Source organism: Myotis davidii, unplaced genomic scaffold (genome assembly GCF_000327345.1).
Source record: "Myotis davidii unplaced genomic scaffold, ASM32734v1 scaffold276, whole genome shotgun sequence".
Taxonomy (NCBI): Eukaryota; Metazoa; Chordata; class Mammalia; order Chiroptera; family Vespertilionidae; genus Myotis; species Myotis davidii.
Genome location: NW_006287906.1, coordinates 563,347 through 581,362, shown reverse-complemented (window position 1 = coordinate 581,362; position 18,016 = coordinate 563,347). Strand labels below are relative to the sequence as shown.

Sequence of the window (18,016 nt, the reverse complement as noted above, 5' to 3'; positions counted from 1 at the left end):
CCTGTGTTTTCTATCAAAATTACTTCTTGTGTGGATTTTGGGATACCCTTTATATGTCCCTATTAACTATTGTCACCCAAATAAATTTAATTTTTTAAAAAAGAAAAGAAATCAGGTAAAATAAAGACTTTAAGCCAATAAATTTAAGATTTTTTTCTTATTTCTCTCTGATGTATATATTTTTTTTATTTTTTCCAATGTCATTCACTTAAAAACAAAAACATTTACATTTCTCTCTCAATAGAACAGTGATGGCGAACCTTTTGAGCTCAGTGTGTCAGCATTTTGAAAAACCCTAACTTAACTCTGGTGTCATGTCACATATAGAAATTTTTTGATATTTGCAACCATAGTAAAACAAAGATTTATATTTTTGATATTTATTTTATATATTTACACTCCATTTAACAAAGAAAAATCAAAAAAATGAGTTCGCGTGTCACCTCTGACACGCGTGTTATCGTTTCGCCATCACTGCAATAGAATATAATTGGTAGGTAGTGGAAGAGGTGTCCCATGAGCCAAGTTTACCTATAAATCTTTTTCTACTTAAAATTCATAAATTATGTTTGGAATATTTCATGACCAAGCAACCTACAATTTTTTGGCTTGGCTTTGACCCTCAGGATTCTACTTAAATATGCACTAGATTCTCACAATGTAGTTAGTCCCTCTTGAGCATATACATATACATACAAAATTACAAGTGGTATACAAATTCAATCACAAAATTAAATTTAAATAGTCTTCTCCCTGATTCCTGTGGTATGAGCATGAAAAACTAACACCCACCACTTTGACATGACAAATCAGATTTGTATGGGCAATCCTTGGTAGGAAACAAGGAGTTAGAAAATGAAGAAACTTTGGGGGAAAAAACTTATAAAAGAATTATTCAATAAGAATTCTTCTTCCTACGCTATTAAAATCTGCATCAAGAAGGCACGGTACCATTGTTTCCAGTACATTTTCAAGATCAAGCACTGAGGTAATAGACAATGTCCTAATTTAGAAATAGAGATAGAAAAGGTTTTAGAAATGTGATATTTCCACTTCATGGAAAATAAGAAAATGACAATAAAACCATCTAGTCACTAACAAAATGGTAATGTTCTTACATACTTGAATACTTCACTAGTGTATACTCAACAGACTTGTGGTTTGTCATGTCTTATGATTATATTTTAAAAGTAATATATTAACCATTATAAACTGATGAACAAAAATAGATACAGAGGCAGAGCAGCATCAAACAGAGTGTCAAACTACAGCGGGAAGGCCGGGGAGGATTCAGGGCAGGAACCGGGGTAAGAGATCAACTGAAGGACTTGTATGCATGCATATAAGCATAACCTATGGACATAAGATACTGGGGGGTAGGGTAGGCCAGGAGATTGTCAAGGGAGGAGGAAAGGAGACATATGTAATACTCTTTGTAATACTTTAAGCAATAAAACAAAATTTTTAAAAGTAATATATTAGCTTGTATAATATGTATTATCCAATGCATTTGTTTATCCAAGTCAGTTGTAGACATTGCTAATGTTCCGCTATTTGAAAAGTTTTTCCTGGACATAAGTAAAATAAAGGGGGAATAAATCTTCCCATAGTCTGCACTACAAATAATGTAAGACTAGCTAGAAAAGTGTGCAGGTAAGATTTCTATCAATTTGAACTGATAATGCTGACCATAAAGTTTGAGAATTTATTTTTGCAATTTTAACAGTTATTTATATTGATTCTATATTTATATTTCTTTTGGGAAAACATTTTAAGAAATTTTTAATTAAATATTTTTAAAGTATATTAGGGAATACTCCTGTTAGTTATATAAATATAAAACTCTAAAACTGGAATGCATGTTATTTATTATTAAAACTAGAGGCCCTGTGCACAAAAATTCGTGCACTCAGGGTGCTCCCTCAGCCTGTCCTGCACCCTCTCACAGTCTGGGATCCCTTGGGGGATGTCCAACTGACAACTTAGGCCCACTCCCCAGGGAATTGGTCCTAAGCTGGCAGTCAGACATCCCTCTGGCAGCCCACAAGCCCTCAGGGGATGTCCAACTAATAGTTTAGGTCCGCTTCCCCTGGGGAGCAGGCCTAAGCTGTTAGACATCCTTAGTGCTGCCGCAGAGGAGGGAGAGGGTTCCACCACTGCCACTGTGCTGGCCAGCCATGAGCCGGCTTCTGGCTGAGTGCAGCTTACTATGGAAGCACACTGACCACCAGGGGTCAGCTCCTGCATTGAATGTCTGCCCCCTGGTGGTCAGTTCGAGTCATAGAAACCGGTCGTTCTGCCATTAGGGTCAATTTGCATATTACCCTTTTATTATATAGGATTGAGAATTGGTTCCACTTTGAGCAATTGAGGGGTAGATCAGTAGTGGCTGCCTGCTTATGCAGAGAAGGATCACCCTGAATCTCTATCAGTGCTTGCCTTGGGTGCTAGAGAGAGAAGCCAGCATGAAGGTATTGTATTTGATATCTTTTATCAAATCCAGAGCTTTATCTTTGAAGATAAGGAATGTAATATGCACAAAAGCCATGTTCCTTGCCATGCTAGTTTTAGCCTTCCTATTCCACACCTAAGAGAAATATAAAGTCATTACAAATTGTTTCAGATAATTTCTTGCTTCTTACAAACCCCTGTTAATATATAATTAATGAAAGCATTTTTTTTCCTGGCATTATCATCAAGGAAGTAGATGTAATTTATGTTTTCATCTTAAATTATTTCTGCATCATTTCTTTAACATTTTTTTTCTTAGACTCTTCTCTTCACACTTAAACACTTACCAATTTGTCTCTCTTTTGATGAAATGTTTTCCTTCTGCTTTTAGTTTTATTCTTGATCAAGAGAAGACTATAGGTATTGTAACACCAAAGGGTAGACATTAGTTGATTTATTTATTATAAACTTTTCTTCTCATTAAGCACAAGTTTCTGCTTTCCTTCTTCCTCCCATTTATAAGTGGCTATAAAATGTCAAATACTAGAAATAGCACACAATATGTAATTATTTACCTTAGGAAAACCTTCTCAGTATTTCTATAAATACCCACTTATCAATGTCAATGCTAATATACTCTCTTTAAATGTCTTCAAAAAAACAAGTCTCTAATGAGTTATATATTATTTCTAATTTAAAATCTCTCCATTCATTTACTTTACTTTTTTTTTTTCTTTAGCGGAGGAGGATGGAGGAAATCAAATAAGACCATACTCTGAACAAAGATGACAAGCAAAGTTCTTGAGGGGTTCACATTCATTTTTTTTAGCTTTTTATCATAGAGTGAGAGGGGAAGCCCAAGAATTACAAGTTTTGTTCCCTCGAGACAGTGCTGAATAATGTCATGCAGGGTGTTAAGAGGACACAAATACAACATTCTTCACTCACTTATTTTAAAAATATTGTATTAGTTTCAGGTGTACAACATAGTGTTTAGGCTTTTATGTAACTTGTAAAGTGGTCACCTGATAAATCTAGTACCCATCTTACAGCATACATAGTTATCAGAACATTATTCGCTATTCCATATGCTGTACCTCACAGCCCTGTGACTATTTTGTAACTACTAATTTGTACTTCTTAATCCCATCCCCTTTCACACATACCCTCCAACCCCTCTGCCCGCTGGCAGCTATCAAAATGTTCTCTGATTCTATGCGTTTGTTTCTGTCTTGTGTGTTTGTATATTTTTGTTTTTTTATATTCCATAAATAAGTGTGATCATATGGCATTTCCCTTTCTCTGTCTTCCTAGTTTCACTCAGCAGAATAGCCTACAGGTCCATCCGTGCTGTTGCTGATAAGAAGAGTTCATTCTTTTTTTAGGGCTGAGACATAGTCCACTTGTATATGTGCACCCCTTCTTCTTATACATTCATCTATGTATGGACTCTTAGGTTGCTTCCATACCTTTGCTAATTTAAACAATGTTGCAATGAGCATATGAATATATCTTTTTGATTTAGTGTTTTGGGTTTCTTCTGGCAAATACCCAGAAGTAGAATTGTGGGGTCCATCTTTGTCTCTCACTATAGCCTTTGTTTTACAGTCTATTTTGTCTGGTATAAGTATTGCTACCCCAGCTTTTCTTTCTTTGTTTCTATTTTCATGAAATATCTTTTTCTATTCCTTTACTTTTAGTCAGTGCATGTCTTTCAATTTGAAGAGAATCTCTTGTAGACAGTATACGTAAGCTTCTTGTTTTATTATCCATTCAGCCATCGTATTTCTTTTGATTAGGACCTTTAATTCATTTGCATTTAAAGTAATTCTTAATAGAGATGTATGTGTCGCCATTTTATTACTCATATGTTTTATCTTTCTTCTTAAATAACTTTTCTGGTAATATTGGTTTGGTGGTGATGAATTCTTTTAGTTTTTTTTGTGTGTGTTTTGTTCTTTTTATTCTCCTGTGAAGCTCTTTGTCTGTGTGTTATTGTCTTTTTATTCTAAATGATAGCTTTCCTGGATAAAGTGATCTTGTTCTTAAGTCCTTGCTTTTTATCACTTTGAACATTTTGTGCAAGTCCCTTCTGGCCTGCAAAGTTTCTTTCGAGAAATCCGCTGATGGATCAACAGGAGCTCTCTTGTAGGTAACTAACTGCTTTTCTCTTGCCCCTTTAAGAGTCTCTCTTTTTCTTTAACCTTTGGCATTTTAATGATGTGTCTTAGTGTGGGCCTCTTTGGTTTTGTGAGAATAAACAAGTAAACTTTTCTGTCAAAGAAGGGAGTTTAGCCAGCTGACATTTTGACTCCCATGACTTGCAGCTTCCCTGAGGACAGCCATTTAGAAATGGCAAAGAGCAACCCCTCCCCTTTTCCTTTAAATTAGCCAATCACGCAAGAGTGGGAGCCTGAGCTCTCCCAATCAAGAGTGAGGGACAGAGGATGTGCCTCAGAAATAAAAGCCCGGGGGCTCGGCCAGCTTAGTGTGCGAGCTCCCAGACCCTGTGTTGGTGTGCACCCTCCTGCAGGAGTGAAGATATCTGCCTTGAAATCTGGCTCCCAAGTATCCTCTGTGTTCTACCAGAAACCCTGATCTGGGGGGCTCACTGCATTTCTAAGTTTCATCTTGTTTGGGACCTTCTGCACTTTCTGGGCTTGTATGTCTATTTCCTTCTCCAAGTTAGGGAGGTTTTCTGTCATTGTTTTTTCAATCCGTTTTAAATCCCTTGTTCTTTTTCTTCTGCCAGCACTTCTGTCTGGGAGAAAGCTGCTCTTCCAGCCCTTGCCCTGAAGCCAGACAATGTGATCCCTCCTCTGTATCCCTGGTGCCTTCTGAGTTCTTGCCTCAGTGCTGCATCTCAGAGCGAGTGAGCCCATTAGCAAATGAGTCCGCTGCACAAGTAAATCCATGTGCAGACCCTTTAAGAAGAACCCCTGGGATTCCAGCAGCCTCTGTCTCACTCTGTCACAATCTCCATTGGTTTTTATAGCCAGGAATTATGGGGAATTCTGTTTCTGGTACTGGAGTGCTGGACTGGGGAGCCTGGTATAGGTCTGAAATCATGGATAGTACCAATATATATACTATATTGGTACTATATATATATATATATTGTTCATGTCTTCCATCCACAAATTTAATGCCTTTTTCATCTTAACTAAGCACTTATCATGCACTATGAGTGTAACTTTTGGAGTTTGAGGTGCAAAGGAAAAACTAGCCTAAATTTCTTTGTTCTTTATAATTTCACAGATAAAAAATTCGTTCTTACCAAAGATTTTAGCAACCTCAGTCTGTGTGTTTTTTTATTCATTATTAAGTCAAGAACTTTCACCTTTTCACTTAAAGGAAGCACTTTCTGGCTTCTCTTTGCCATAGCTGAATTGCCAGCATCACTATTTTTGCACTTTGGTCCCTTTATTAAGTGAAATTGAGCACAAGACCTGCAATAGTGTGGCTGTCTGTGTAATCAGCAAGAGGGCTACTAAGTGACTAATGGGCAGGGGGCATTTATAGTGTGGAAATACCAACGAGATGATTCACGTCCTGGGAAGGACAAGGCAGGGTGGTTCAGGATTTTATCACAATACTCAGAACTGTATTCTATTTAAAACATATGAGCCATTTACTTCATGAATTTTTCACTTAATATTTTTAGATCATGGTTGGCCATGGGCAAGTGAAACTCTAGAAAACAAAACGTCACATGATGGGGGATGATTGTGTTACTTTATTTATTTATTTTTAAAATGTGTTTTTATTGATTTTGGAGAGAGAGAAAGGGAAATAGAGAAACATCAATATGAGAGAGAAACATCCATTGGTTGCCTCCCACACGCAACCCAATGGGGATCAAACCCACAATCTGGGTATGCTCCCTCATCAGGAAATGAACCAACAACCTTTTGATGCATGGGATGACTGAGCCACACTGGCCAAGGTCTATATTGTTTTTATTTAATTGTTCTTCTTCCCCACTGGCTTGTGAGCACTCTGAGGGCAGGGACTCTGTCTTGTTTATTGTGGTGATCTAGCACAATATTTGGAAATCGGTGGGCATTCAATACATATCACAAAGACCTTCTAGGCATAACACATTTCCTTCAACAGAAATCATTTTCTTTCCTTCACCTTGTTTAACCTCCTGAAGTCCCCATCTTAAGTAATGTGGGTTCCATCTTTACATTCTTGATTAAACGCCTCTACCTCATTCAGACATATTTTCTAGAAAGTAGCAAAGAATGCCACTCACATGTAAAACTAATACAAAATAAGAGAACTAAATTTGGGGCCCCAAGATTCTCTCAACTGCCTAGGAAAGGGACAGTCTAAACAGCTAAGTCCAATGGGCTTAGTGCTTTGAGGTACATCATTGTGTATTTCTGGAGTTTGTAAATCTGGCCTCACATCAAAACCATCTTAGGAGATTCCTAGCACCATCACACTCCATTCCCTCTCCCCACCCCCATGTGCAGGTCTGTTAATTTTGAATTTACAGAGACAGGATCTGAAAGGTAATTTGGGGAACTATTGTTAGATTTATAGTGTTATAGTAGAAGGGAGGGCCAAAGTAGCAGGGCTACTAAACACCTGAAATGCTGAAAACCTTAGCTTGAAAACCAAGCTTTCTTGTTTATATAACTTCTATATAATAATAGCCTATGTGACCACTGGGGCAGAACGACCAGAATGACCAGAACAACTGGTTGCTATGGTGTGCACTAACCACCAGGGAGCAGACACTCAATGCAGGAGCTGCCCCCGGATGGTCAGTGCACTCCCACAGGGGGAACACCACTCAGCCAGAAGCTGGGCTCATGGCTGGCGAGTGCAGCAGTGGTAGCGGGAGCCTCTCCTGCCTCCGTGGCAGCACTAAGGAAGGAGCAGCAAGCTGAGTGGTAAGTAGCAGCAAGCAGGTGGGAGGTAAGGAGTGAGGGGTCCTGGAATGCAAGAGGGATGTGCGCCTGCTGGCTTAGGTCCATTTCCCACAGGGAGCAGGCCTAAGCCGGCAGGCGGACATCCCCCAAGCAGTCCCAGACTGTGAGAGGATGCAGGCTGGGCTGAGGGATGCCCCCACCCCATGCATAAATTTCATGCACTGGGCCTCTAGTTTTATTATATTCTGTGTGTTCCTTGGCATGTATATTTAAATTATTTTAGGTATTTTTATTTTAGATAATAAAATAACATCCTCTGATTTAATGTTTGGAATTGTTCATTTAATATAGTTTTGTAAGATTTATTCATATTGTTGTAGTTCTCTGTGGTTTATCATCTTTGAGTGGCATATAATATTCATTTTGTGTTATGACATAGTTTTATGTTTACTCATTTGATGTGCATTTGGGTTGATTCAAGTTTATGCTGTTGATAGCAATTTTTATCAATTAAGTGATATAAAAGAGCAACTCCTTAGGTCTTTTTATTTCTCTGTCCTTTAATCATGCTAACCATCCCTTTATGTACTTATTGGCTAGGTGTATTTTATCTTCTGTGAAGTGTCTGCCCCTCTCCTCTGATTCTTTTGAAATCTATTTGCTTTCTTATTGATTTGTATGAGTTCTTTATATATTTTAGGATGTATTTGTGTTGATTTTTTGTAATGCAAGCATCTTCTCCAAGTTTGTAATTTATATTTTTTCATTATAAATATATCTTTTTTAAAAAATTTATCTTTATTGTTGAAGTTTTACAGATGTACCCTTTTTCAGATGTACCACATCTTTTTATCCACTCATCTACTAATGGATATTTGGGCTGTTTCCAGATCTTAGCTATGATATGGACTTAGCACTGCTATGAACATAGGGGTGCATATATTCTTTCTGCATGGTGTTTCAGGATGTTCAATTAATATTTGACAAAGAAGGCAAGAGCATACACTGTAGTAAAGACAGTCTCTTCAATAAATGGCATTAGAAAAATTGGACAGGTACATGCAAAATAATGAAACTGGACCACCAACTTACACCATACAGAAGAATAAACTCAAAATGGATAAAAAACTTAGATGTAAATTTTGAAACCATCAAAATCCTAGAAGAAAACATAAAAAGAAAAATCTCAGACATCTCATGTAGCAGAATTTTCACTGATACATCTCCTACAGCAAGGGAAACAAAGGGAAAAATAAATAAATGTGACTTCATCAAACTAAAAAGCTTCTGCACAGCAAAAGAAACCACCATCAAAATGAAAAGGGAACCCACTGTATGAGAGAATATATTTGTTAGAGATACATCTCAGGAGGTGTTAATTTTCATGATATATAAAGTACTCATACAACCCAGCAAAAGAAAGACAAACAACCCAATTAAAAAATGGGCAAAAGACCTGAATACACACTTCTCCAGAGTGGATATATGAATGGCCGAGAGACATTTGAATAAAGGTCAATGTCACTAAACATCAGAGAGATGCACATTAAAATGACAATGAAGTATCACCTCACACCTGCCAGAATGGCTGTCATCAATAAATCAACAAACAAGTCCTGGAGAGGATGTGGAAAAAAGGAAACCGAGTACACTGCCAGGGGAATGCTGACTGGTGCAGCCACAGTGGAAAACAATGTGGAGTTTCCTCAAAAAATTAAAAAGGAGCTCCCATTTTGACCCCGTGATCCCACTTCTAGGAATATATCCTAAGAATCCCGAAACACCACCCAGAAATAGGATAGTTTTTAATGAACAAGTTTTGACTTTTGAGAAAGTTAAACTGATCATTTATTTTGAGATCTGAAAGATATTTACATTTATTTTCTACGAACAATTTTAAGGTTTTTGACATTTAAGATAGTAATTGATCTTGAGTTGATTTTTGAATATATGGTGTGGTAATTTCAACTTTTCACATAGAAGTTGCATTTTCCCTATCTCCATTAACTAAAAAGTTCCTTATTTCCTTGCTGTCTGACATGCTATGTTTGTCATATACCAAAGTTCAATGTGTTTAGATCTATCACTAAGTTTCTCAATCCTCATTTGTCTCTGTGCCAAAGTAGCTGTCTTAAATAAATCTTCATAAAAACTCTTAAATTCAGCTACTTACTTCCTGCTCTTTCTCATAAATATTCCAGCTACCTTTAGCCCCATACTTATTTTCTTTAGAATCATATTTTTAAATTTAGTGAAAAACTCTATTGGAATTTTTATTAGAATCGAATTGAAAATAGATCAATTTGGGAGAGAATCTCTTCATAATACGTTCTGCCTATCTATGAACATGGTATATTCCTCAGTTTTTCTATGTCTTGATACAATTTTATTATTTGGAAGTCTTACTACACATCTTCCATTTGTTTTTTTTTAATAGACATTAAATTTCATCTATTTCATCTTCTCTTTCTTGCATTTATCACTGAATCTAATATTCCCCCTATATTTGTGTATAATAAATACAAAGTTTACCTAATTATTTGTCCCCAAAATGAGTTAAAAGCAGGATCCTTTCCTTTTGATTCAATCATTTTTTAAAAAAAATGAGATAGTTTTGAGAATTGAGTTTAAAAAAAATAATTGCTAGCCCTGGCCAATTTTGCTCAGTAGATAGAAGAATATCAGCTCATAGAATGAAGAGCCTTGGGTTTAATTCCAACCAAGGGCACATGCTTTGGTTCCAGGCTCAGTCCTTGGCCCTGGTCTCTCATGTCAATATTTCTGCCTCTCCCCCTCCTTTCCACTCTCTCTGAAAATCAATAGAAAAATATCAATGGTGAGGATTAACAACAACAAAAAAGATTGCGAGGGTTTTGGTTAGGCAAAAACAAAAGGCTTTAAATGACTATTATTTTTCCTCTACAAGTGAGATTTATTTTTCTGCATTGTTATAGGAATAAAGAGGAAGCAGGGAGAATTAAGTGATATTTAATGGTTTATATATTTTTAAACCCTAGATATTATGTATATGGAGAAGGAAAAGTGTGTCAGTTTGCAATTGTATTCCACAAAGATGGACCTTTACATAATTATTGATTTCATTAAATAATATAGATTCATAGATTAATTCAGTATCAATTATGTAAATACTACTAATGAAATTATATTTATATAGAAACATTATTTTCATTCATGGATCCACTGGAAGTTGCCAAATATTTTAGGTTAACTTAAAATTAAGCATCATAAAATAAAACTGAATTACTTTCTTAGATAGTCTGGATGAAAGAATTTGCAATTTTCTCATGATTTGTTGAAATAGATTAGCCTACCTGGGATTTGGATCAACATTGTCTATTGAAAAATAGACTATTACACATATTTATCAGTCATTGCCAGCTTTCTAGATTTCTTTTATTGCAGACTCAGCTAAAACAGAGCAAGAAAATCTGATAGATTGACTTATGACATAACTTCACAAAGTGGGCTTTTTCACTAAAGCTTTGTTTTTGTTTTTCTGAGTGTCCTGGAGAAATCTAAATTTAATGATTCTAAATTAGAATCATTTAGATTAATTCTAAATCTAAAAACACCTATAAACAGATTACATTTGAAATTAGAAGGTATTTATCTTTCTCAATCAGTATGCAGAATACAAAAGAAAAGGGAGTATAACTCGAATCATTTTAAAGAAAGAAAATATATGCTTTCATATGAGCAACCTGAAGTCTTGGTTATAAAATTTGCCTGTGGCAATACACACAGAAAGTCTTTTAACTGAGTATAAATTTAGCTGCCTTTCAGGTTTTAGTGAGTTTAATGTGTTTTTCTTCTCCTTTTCTGGAGAAAAAAAGCTAATGTTATATCAATCCAAGTGAGTTTTGATAAAGATAGAACACAAAAAAATTAAAAATTGGGATGTTAGAAAGCAATTTCCATGGCCACAAATGAACTGTCCGTTCATAAAACTTTAACAATTAAACTAAGAGAAAAATGTTCTTACTTGCAAACATTAAATTCATGAATGATGGAATAATCTACATTTACATTTATTATTTTGGTTATATATGTTTTAATACAAGCAACATATTCTTTGTTAGAAATATGGCATTATATAAATTACTTTTGATTTTTTCTACAATAATGCATACCTTTGCATCATTTGAGGGATCAATTTTATTTGAAAAATATACGAAGTAGTAAAAGAAAAGATGAAAGTTTACATTCCCCCCCCCCCCCCACTTTATAGAATTACTTAGGAGATATTTTCCCAGAAAAATGTATAACATTTTGTTTTAAATTTAACAGTAAAGAAGAATCATCAGTAACATCAGATGAGAATAACTTTGAGAATTCAAAGATTACAGGTAATCTTATTTAACTTTTAAACAAAATCTGCCACTTTTGTTAAAGCCTACAGTTATAACAATCTTACACAGGTACAATTATATTAACTTTTCAGATACCCGTATCCCCATAATTGTTTGTTCCCAAGAGGATAAGGAAGACTTGGAAACCGGTATTCAAAATGTAAAAGACGTAAACAGGGACCATGAGGAACACGACAGAAAAGAATTAGAGATGAGGGTAAGTGCTCCGGTTGCCACGTTATTAGAGAAGATGAGTCCATTTATGCTTCAAAGATGCTGCGATGCTGGCCTTTCAATAGCTTCAACTAATGTAATTTGCAAATGTGAAAGCACAGCCTATTCTGTCCTTGCATCTCTGGCTGGATCAACAAGACGCTTTGATTTCCGTGTGCTGCTTCTGCTCTCTACAGTGGTAAATTAATAGCATTCATTTTTTATCTCTTTACCAGAAGCTCTGAGTAACATTTTGTAGGAGTTACAGAAGAGGTAGCACTATTCTGATGTGCATTTCTCATCTTTGTGACAAGTGTACACTTAGCATAAACTCATCTGTAAAACGAGAGGGCTGCACTAGATGATGTTAGGGTTCTGTCCGGCACGACAAGTATTGCATTTAGCAGCATTTTTTCTTACTTACATCTTTGTGAGAATCTCAATGTTCTATATCATTGGACAGTATTAAATTATGAAATAAGGAGAAAATATCCTGTGCCATATTTTTAAACAGGAAACAAGTGCAGGACTGTAAAATGTAGTATTATATTTGTTATAAATTTCACACTCGGTGAACATTCAATCTATTTGGAATTTTGGGGGGATGGTTTAGATAGCATTTTTATTACAAAGGAAGAAATAGGAGAAATGAATCACATAATGTAATTTATCCTTTACTGTAGTTGGTTGGAGCTCTTGTCATTAAAATACATAGATTCATAATCATCTAAGATTAAAATTTGCCTTTTCAAGTGTCAGGGCTGAGACAGAAAAGAAATAAAACTCACCCTTTTTTCCCCACACATTCTCCATTTTCTATAGTGATATGGAGGCTGCATCACTGAAGTATGCAATTTACTTTGCTCTAACTTTAAAAAACTACAAAGTTGTCACCCACTGTGAGAATTCTCAGCAGCTGAAAGTTAACATTGCCATTTTTTTTTCAAACAACAGAATATAATGAAAGGGCCTTAAAAAATCACATACTTCACCAATACATCTCATTACAATGAGCAGGCTCAAATATAAAAGTTTGTTTAGAAGTTACTGAGACTGAGTGTCCAATAAATGAACAGGGAGCTATAATTTAGGAGCTAATTTGCTCCATGCTGACATTAATGCATAAAACAATGAAGCTCTATAATAGATGGAAATACAACCAAATCTGTGGAACCCACAGGCATTGGCTTACAAGACAGCTGTGCCGTTGACAAGTAACATGAGCCTTATGTGAGAAGAAGGGGAAAACGTAAGATTTGCATATAATTATTGAGATCATGCAAATGTCAGTTATGAGGAGAGAAAAAAACACACACACACAGGCATCTCACTGTTACATCCTGACAGTTGGCATCACTGAAGAGCTCAAATACATTTGAGTACCGGTTGGCAGAGGGTCATTAAAACAGAATTCGCAGACATTAACTCCCTCACTTTTCTTTGAGTGACGTTTTGCTATTAATAGTTTGCAGAGGCTTTGCAGAAAACATATTAATAAGAGAAACGGTAATAGGGGCACCTACAGCAAGTGTGAATGCAGCAAAGGGCACCCAGGAAGCTGCTCTCTAATTGATTAGCATGGAGCTATCAATGTGTATATCCTAAGTGAGGAGAAAGTGCAATGACAAGCAAGAATAGTTGAATAATACAATGTGATATTTGGAAGCTGGGAAGGAGAGTGATTAATTTTGGCCCCTTTTCTTATTAATATGATTCCCAAGTCATAGCCTGCAAGGATCCCCCCAAAACACCGAGCTTCCAGAATTTGTACTAAATCCACAAATGAAATGAGCCAAGGAAATCTACCAGATAATCAGTCGCCAAATTAATGAAACCTCCCTAATTCATTGTGTATATTTAAAATCGGTTGGTCATTATTTCTTGTTGTTCTTATTCCTTAAGATAAATCAAGGCTCACTAAGAAGCACTGGTTCCAAAGAGGAAAAGAATACATTTTCAACAGATCCAGTCAATTTTCCAAATAAAGGTGAGGTGTTAGAGAAGAAGCACGTTCATGATGAAGTATACAGTGACTTGCTTAAAAGGACTTTGTCTCCAAGTTCACCAGCAGAAAACTCCTTAAAGAGAGATTTTCACCACAATGAAAAATATTTCTCAGGAAATGAGTGTAGTCATCAACCTTCAGAGGAAATTACTTCAGATATGAGAAAAATCAAGCCACTATTGGAAAATGCTGGCAGTGATGACTTAATGCAATTACATATTAGCAACAAAGAAGTATTGGATGATAATGCCAATCCAGCTCAATGGAGAGGCAGTGTGCAAATATCTTGTCCCTCTTCAGATCAACTAGTGGAAGACAACCTTAATAAAAAACATGAAGGAGGAGCTATGGAAATTAAAATGAGAGATTTGGAATGTTTAAGAAGAGATTTCCATGCAGATTTCCATTTGGAAAAATCAATAGAAAAGGGGTCTTCCAAGAAAGATTATGGAAATGGTAAGAATGAGGAGCAAAGAATGCATCTGGGTGTTAATGAAAAACAAAGCACAAATCTTCAATCACTCTTACATGACCAAGAAAAGATAAGCCACTCTGAGATAAGTGTGGAAGAGACTGGAGCTAGTAGCAAAGGACTAACTGTTCTGCCGAGTAAAGACACCTCAGCTCCCGACCAGGCAATCAGAAAAGACTCATCTCAATCACCAAGAGGAAGTCTAAGTTGGGGAGAAGCTGTGTTAACAACCACAGAGCACGATCTCTCAACTAGTAAAGGCACTGCTTCAGGAGAGATGCCTTCTCAAGTTTGTTCACCAATAAATGGAAATATTTTGAAGGATGATTATCTTTTCCAGTTTGAAGAAGAAAATGTAGGTAGGATTAACCCTGAAGATCAGAATAAGAACAAACAGCATAAAAAACGATGGAATTTTCTGGAAAGTCAGGGAAAAGCAAGAGAGAGTAAGACAAATACAACCCAGCAGATCAAAGAACATGCAGACTGTGAAGATACGTGGGGGGGAAGAGATGATACAAGGAGTTTGACTGCTACTCCTACAGAAAAATTGTTTACCTGCCAAGAAACAGTGAGCTATGAACTGTCTTCTCTAGCTGATCATGGTATTACTGAGAAAGCAGAAGCAGGTACAGCTTATATAATTAAGACAATATCAGAAAAGACTCTAGAAAGCATGTCTGCTGGAGAAAAAGCAATAATTGCTAAGCTACCTCAAGAGACAGCACGAAGTGACAGGCCCATCAAGGTAAAGGAAACAGCGTTTGATCCACATGAAGAAAGAAATGATGATTTACATTATAGCTTTTGTCAAGGAGATACAGTAGGTGTAACCTATGATGATGATCTTGAAAAAAAATCATATTTAGATATTTGCACTGTACATGTAGATAAAATGGAGAGTGAAGAAGCCATACTTATGCACAATCCTGCAAATACACATGACAGGAAGAAACGTGGCACTGGAAATTTAACATCTGTAGAAGGAACCTTACAGGTCATTAAAAACAATCAAAAAACAGCCTCAAAACTGAATTTGGGGATGTCACCAATAGATAAAAAAATATTTTCAGAAAATAGAGACCCTGGGCAGGTCCAAGAATTCACAAAGAAAATGGGTGCAGGTGGTATTATTCAGTCTGCTTTAAACTCAGACACTAGTAGGGCATCTGAGAATGGCTCTCAGGTTTCCAATCACCATGCTAAAACTTCAGTGTCATCTTATGAACAGGCAACTGCTGTAGATAATACAGTTAGTACCATGGCTCTCCAATCTACTCGTACTAAATCAGAATATAACTGTAATCCAGCAAGTGAAATCCAGGGCATTGAGAAATACCCGCATGCTGGGGGTACAACTGAAGAAGTTTGCAAAAGTTCAGGAACAGTGAGATCAGTTAGTAGACGAGAAACACATACAGGAGAATGCAATATGGAAAAGTGTGTAGGGCCAGTGGTTTTAATCACTGAAGCTGTCGAAAACACAGCAGAGGTAAGGCACACAAATGAAGGCTTACTAAACTCTGGACAATCACCGTGTTTTTCAGGTGACAAGGTATCTGAGAGCTCGGCTTCTGCTAATCTCCCTGCCCACGAAAGGCAAGCTCAAAGCAGTGAATCTCTGCTTTTGAAATACACCAACTCAAAAATATCTTATTTCCTATTGTTTCTGATATTTCTTGTAACCATCTATCAGTATGACTTAATGATCGGCTTGGCCTTCTACCTGTTTTCGCTGTACTGGCTGTCCTGGGAAGGGAGGAGACAAAAAGAGTCTGTCAGAAAGAAGTGACCCCAGCACTATTATTACTCTCTCTTCAAAGATAAGCTATTTAGCCCCAAACAGTTGGGTTGCTGAAAAAGACTATTCATTATTCAAAGAGCCAGTGCAGTTTTTCCTCTTAAAGGATCATTTAAAATGAATGCGTATGAAGTTTGCTCCTTCATATAAGTAATTATTCTATATAGGACCATTATGTTTGGATCATTAAATACCTATATGAATATGAGATCTGAAGCACGTCAAGTTGAAATTAGGTACAGCTGTTGCTCCTTACCAGGCTGTGAAGTTGCAATGCTTCACGTCTCTTCACCACTTCAAGTGCCATTTCTTGCATTCATTACTTTTGCAGTAAAGCTTCATTTTTTTCCCCCTGAGAGTATTTTTCCCCCTCTATGGTTTTTAAAAATGGATAAAACATGGACAACAGCAGAGGACTTTTACTCTTTTTTTTTCAGTATTGCCCATGAAATTTGCATTTACCACAGTATCATTTATCATCATGTTTTGATAGATCAAATCTTTCAATTTAATATTTTTAAGAACAACACACATGCATATTAAGATATGTAAACTTAAATTGAAGCAACACGTGACTTGCTTAAATAATACTTTACACATACACATACCTTTCACCTTCTTTATACCTACAGAAGCGGGGCATTCATAAGCCAAATCTGAGAAAGACTGAAGCAATTTGGAGATGACCTTTCAATTCTACAAAATGTTGTGGGTGGTCTGTTTTTAATCTGCTTTTCTCTTATAAAGAGAGACTGTGTGACATAATTGAATGATTTCAATGTCAACTATTATTCAAAGTTGAAAATTTAAAAGTTCTACAAACATTGCTTTATAATGAATTGTACCTATAAAACTTTAATTAATAATAATTTTTTTAAATGTTTCCAAATGAGCTGTTCTACTCGGTAGTATTTTTTGTCCTCAAACAAATGTTTAATCTTTTCTCATTATAATACAAAGAATTATTCCTCCAAGTGCATTTAGATGAAAAAAAAATAAAACACAAGTAGTCATTGGTGATATTTATTATATAATGATCAGGTAAACTAGGCAAATAAGTGATATGGAAATCTACTGAGGCAGATGACCCAAAATAGCAGTGGTTTAGGCCGTTATTATCTATGTCTAAGTCTGTGAAATAATGAACTAGTCATTTTAGTCGCAAGGGGATAATGCCAAGATTCTGATACAGTTGATTTAAATAACCGTTTATTGAATGACTACTATATGAAAAACCCTGCACTCTATTCTAGGGCAGAACATTCTCTTTGATACCCTGACAGGCCAGGCCTCAGGAGGAGACATACGTATGTAGTTTGACACTTAGGACTTCGCCAGGAGTATGTGAAAGAGCCACATTGAGGGGGCAACTTCGGGTTTTTTTTCATAGGAAATTTTCTCATAGAGCATATAGCATTTATCTTCAGGAAAAAAAAAAGATTATATGTTTATTTACCTGTGTGAAAGAGCCACATTGAGGGGGCAACTTCGGGTGATTTTTTTTTTCATAGGAAATTTTCTCATAGAGCATATAGCATTTATCTTCAGGAAAAAAAAGATTATATGTTTATTTACCTGAAAGGTAAATCCAATGAGTAAAACTTGCATATATCATTCCACACATCTAAGAAACATGCATTTATGAGAAGATAAAATTAGAGCGGAACATTTTAACTGACTTTCATGTGGTAGTAAATGAAAGTTGAACAAATACAAATATCTTGAAGTAGAACTTAGGGCAAATATTTGATTGAGAAAGCACCTTTTTTATTAAATACAAGTGGAATACCGTAGGCTGTGCCTAGAATGTTATCTCTAAAA

The 18,016-nt window shown here is 36.0% G+C and overlaps 1 protein-coding gene across 1 annotated transcript in view; it reads left to right on the top strand.

The window, feature by feature from the left end:
• The window catches only part of PPP1R3A (protein phosphatase 1 regulatory subunit 3A), a 40,803-nt gene extending 23,216 nt beyond the window's left edge, over positions 1 to 17,587 (top strand). Inside the window, exons 2-4 of the mRNA XM_006759665.2 lie at positions 11,643 to 11,701; positions 11,797 to 11,921; positions 13,820 to 17,587. Coding sequence (XP_006759728.1) covers positions 11,643 to 11,701; positions 11,797 to 11,921; positions 13,820 to 16,186 — 2,551 coding nt within the window. The 3' untranslated portion in view covers positions 16,187 to 17,587. The remainder of the gene's footprint in view (positions 1 to 11,642; positions 11,702 to 11,796; positions 11,922 to 13,819) is intronic.
• The last annotated feature ends 429 nt before the right edge of the window (positions 17,588 to 18,016 follow it).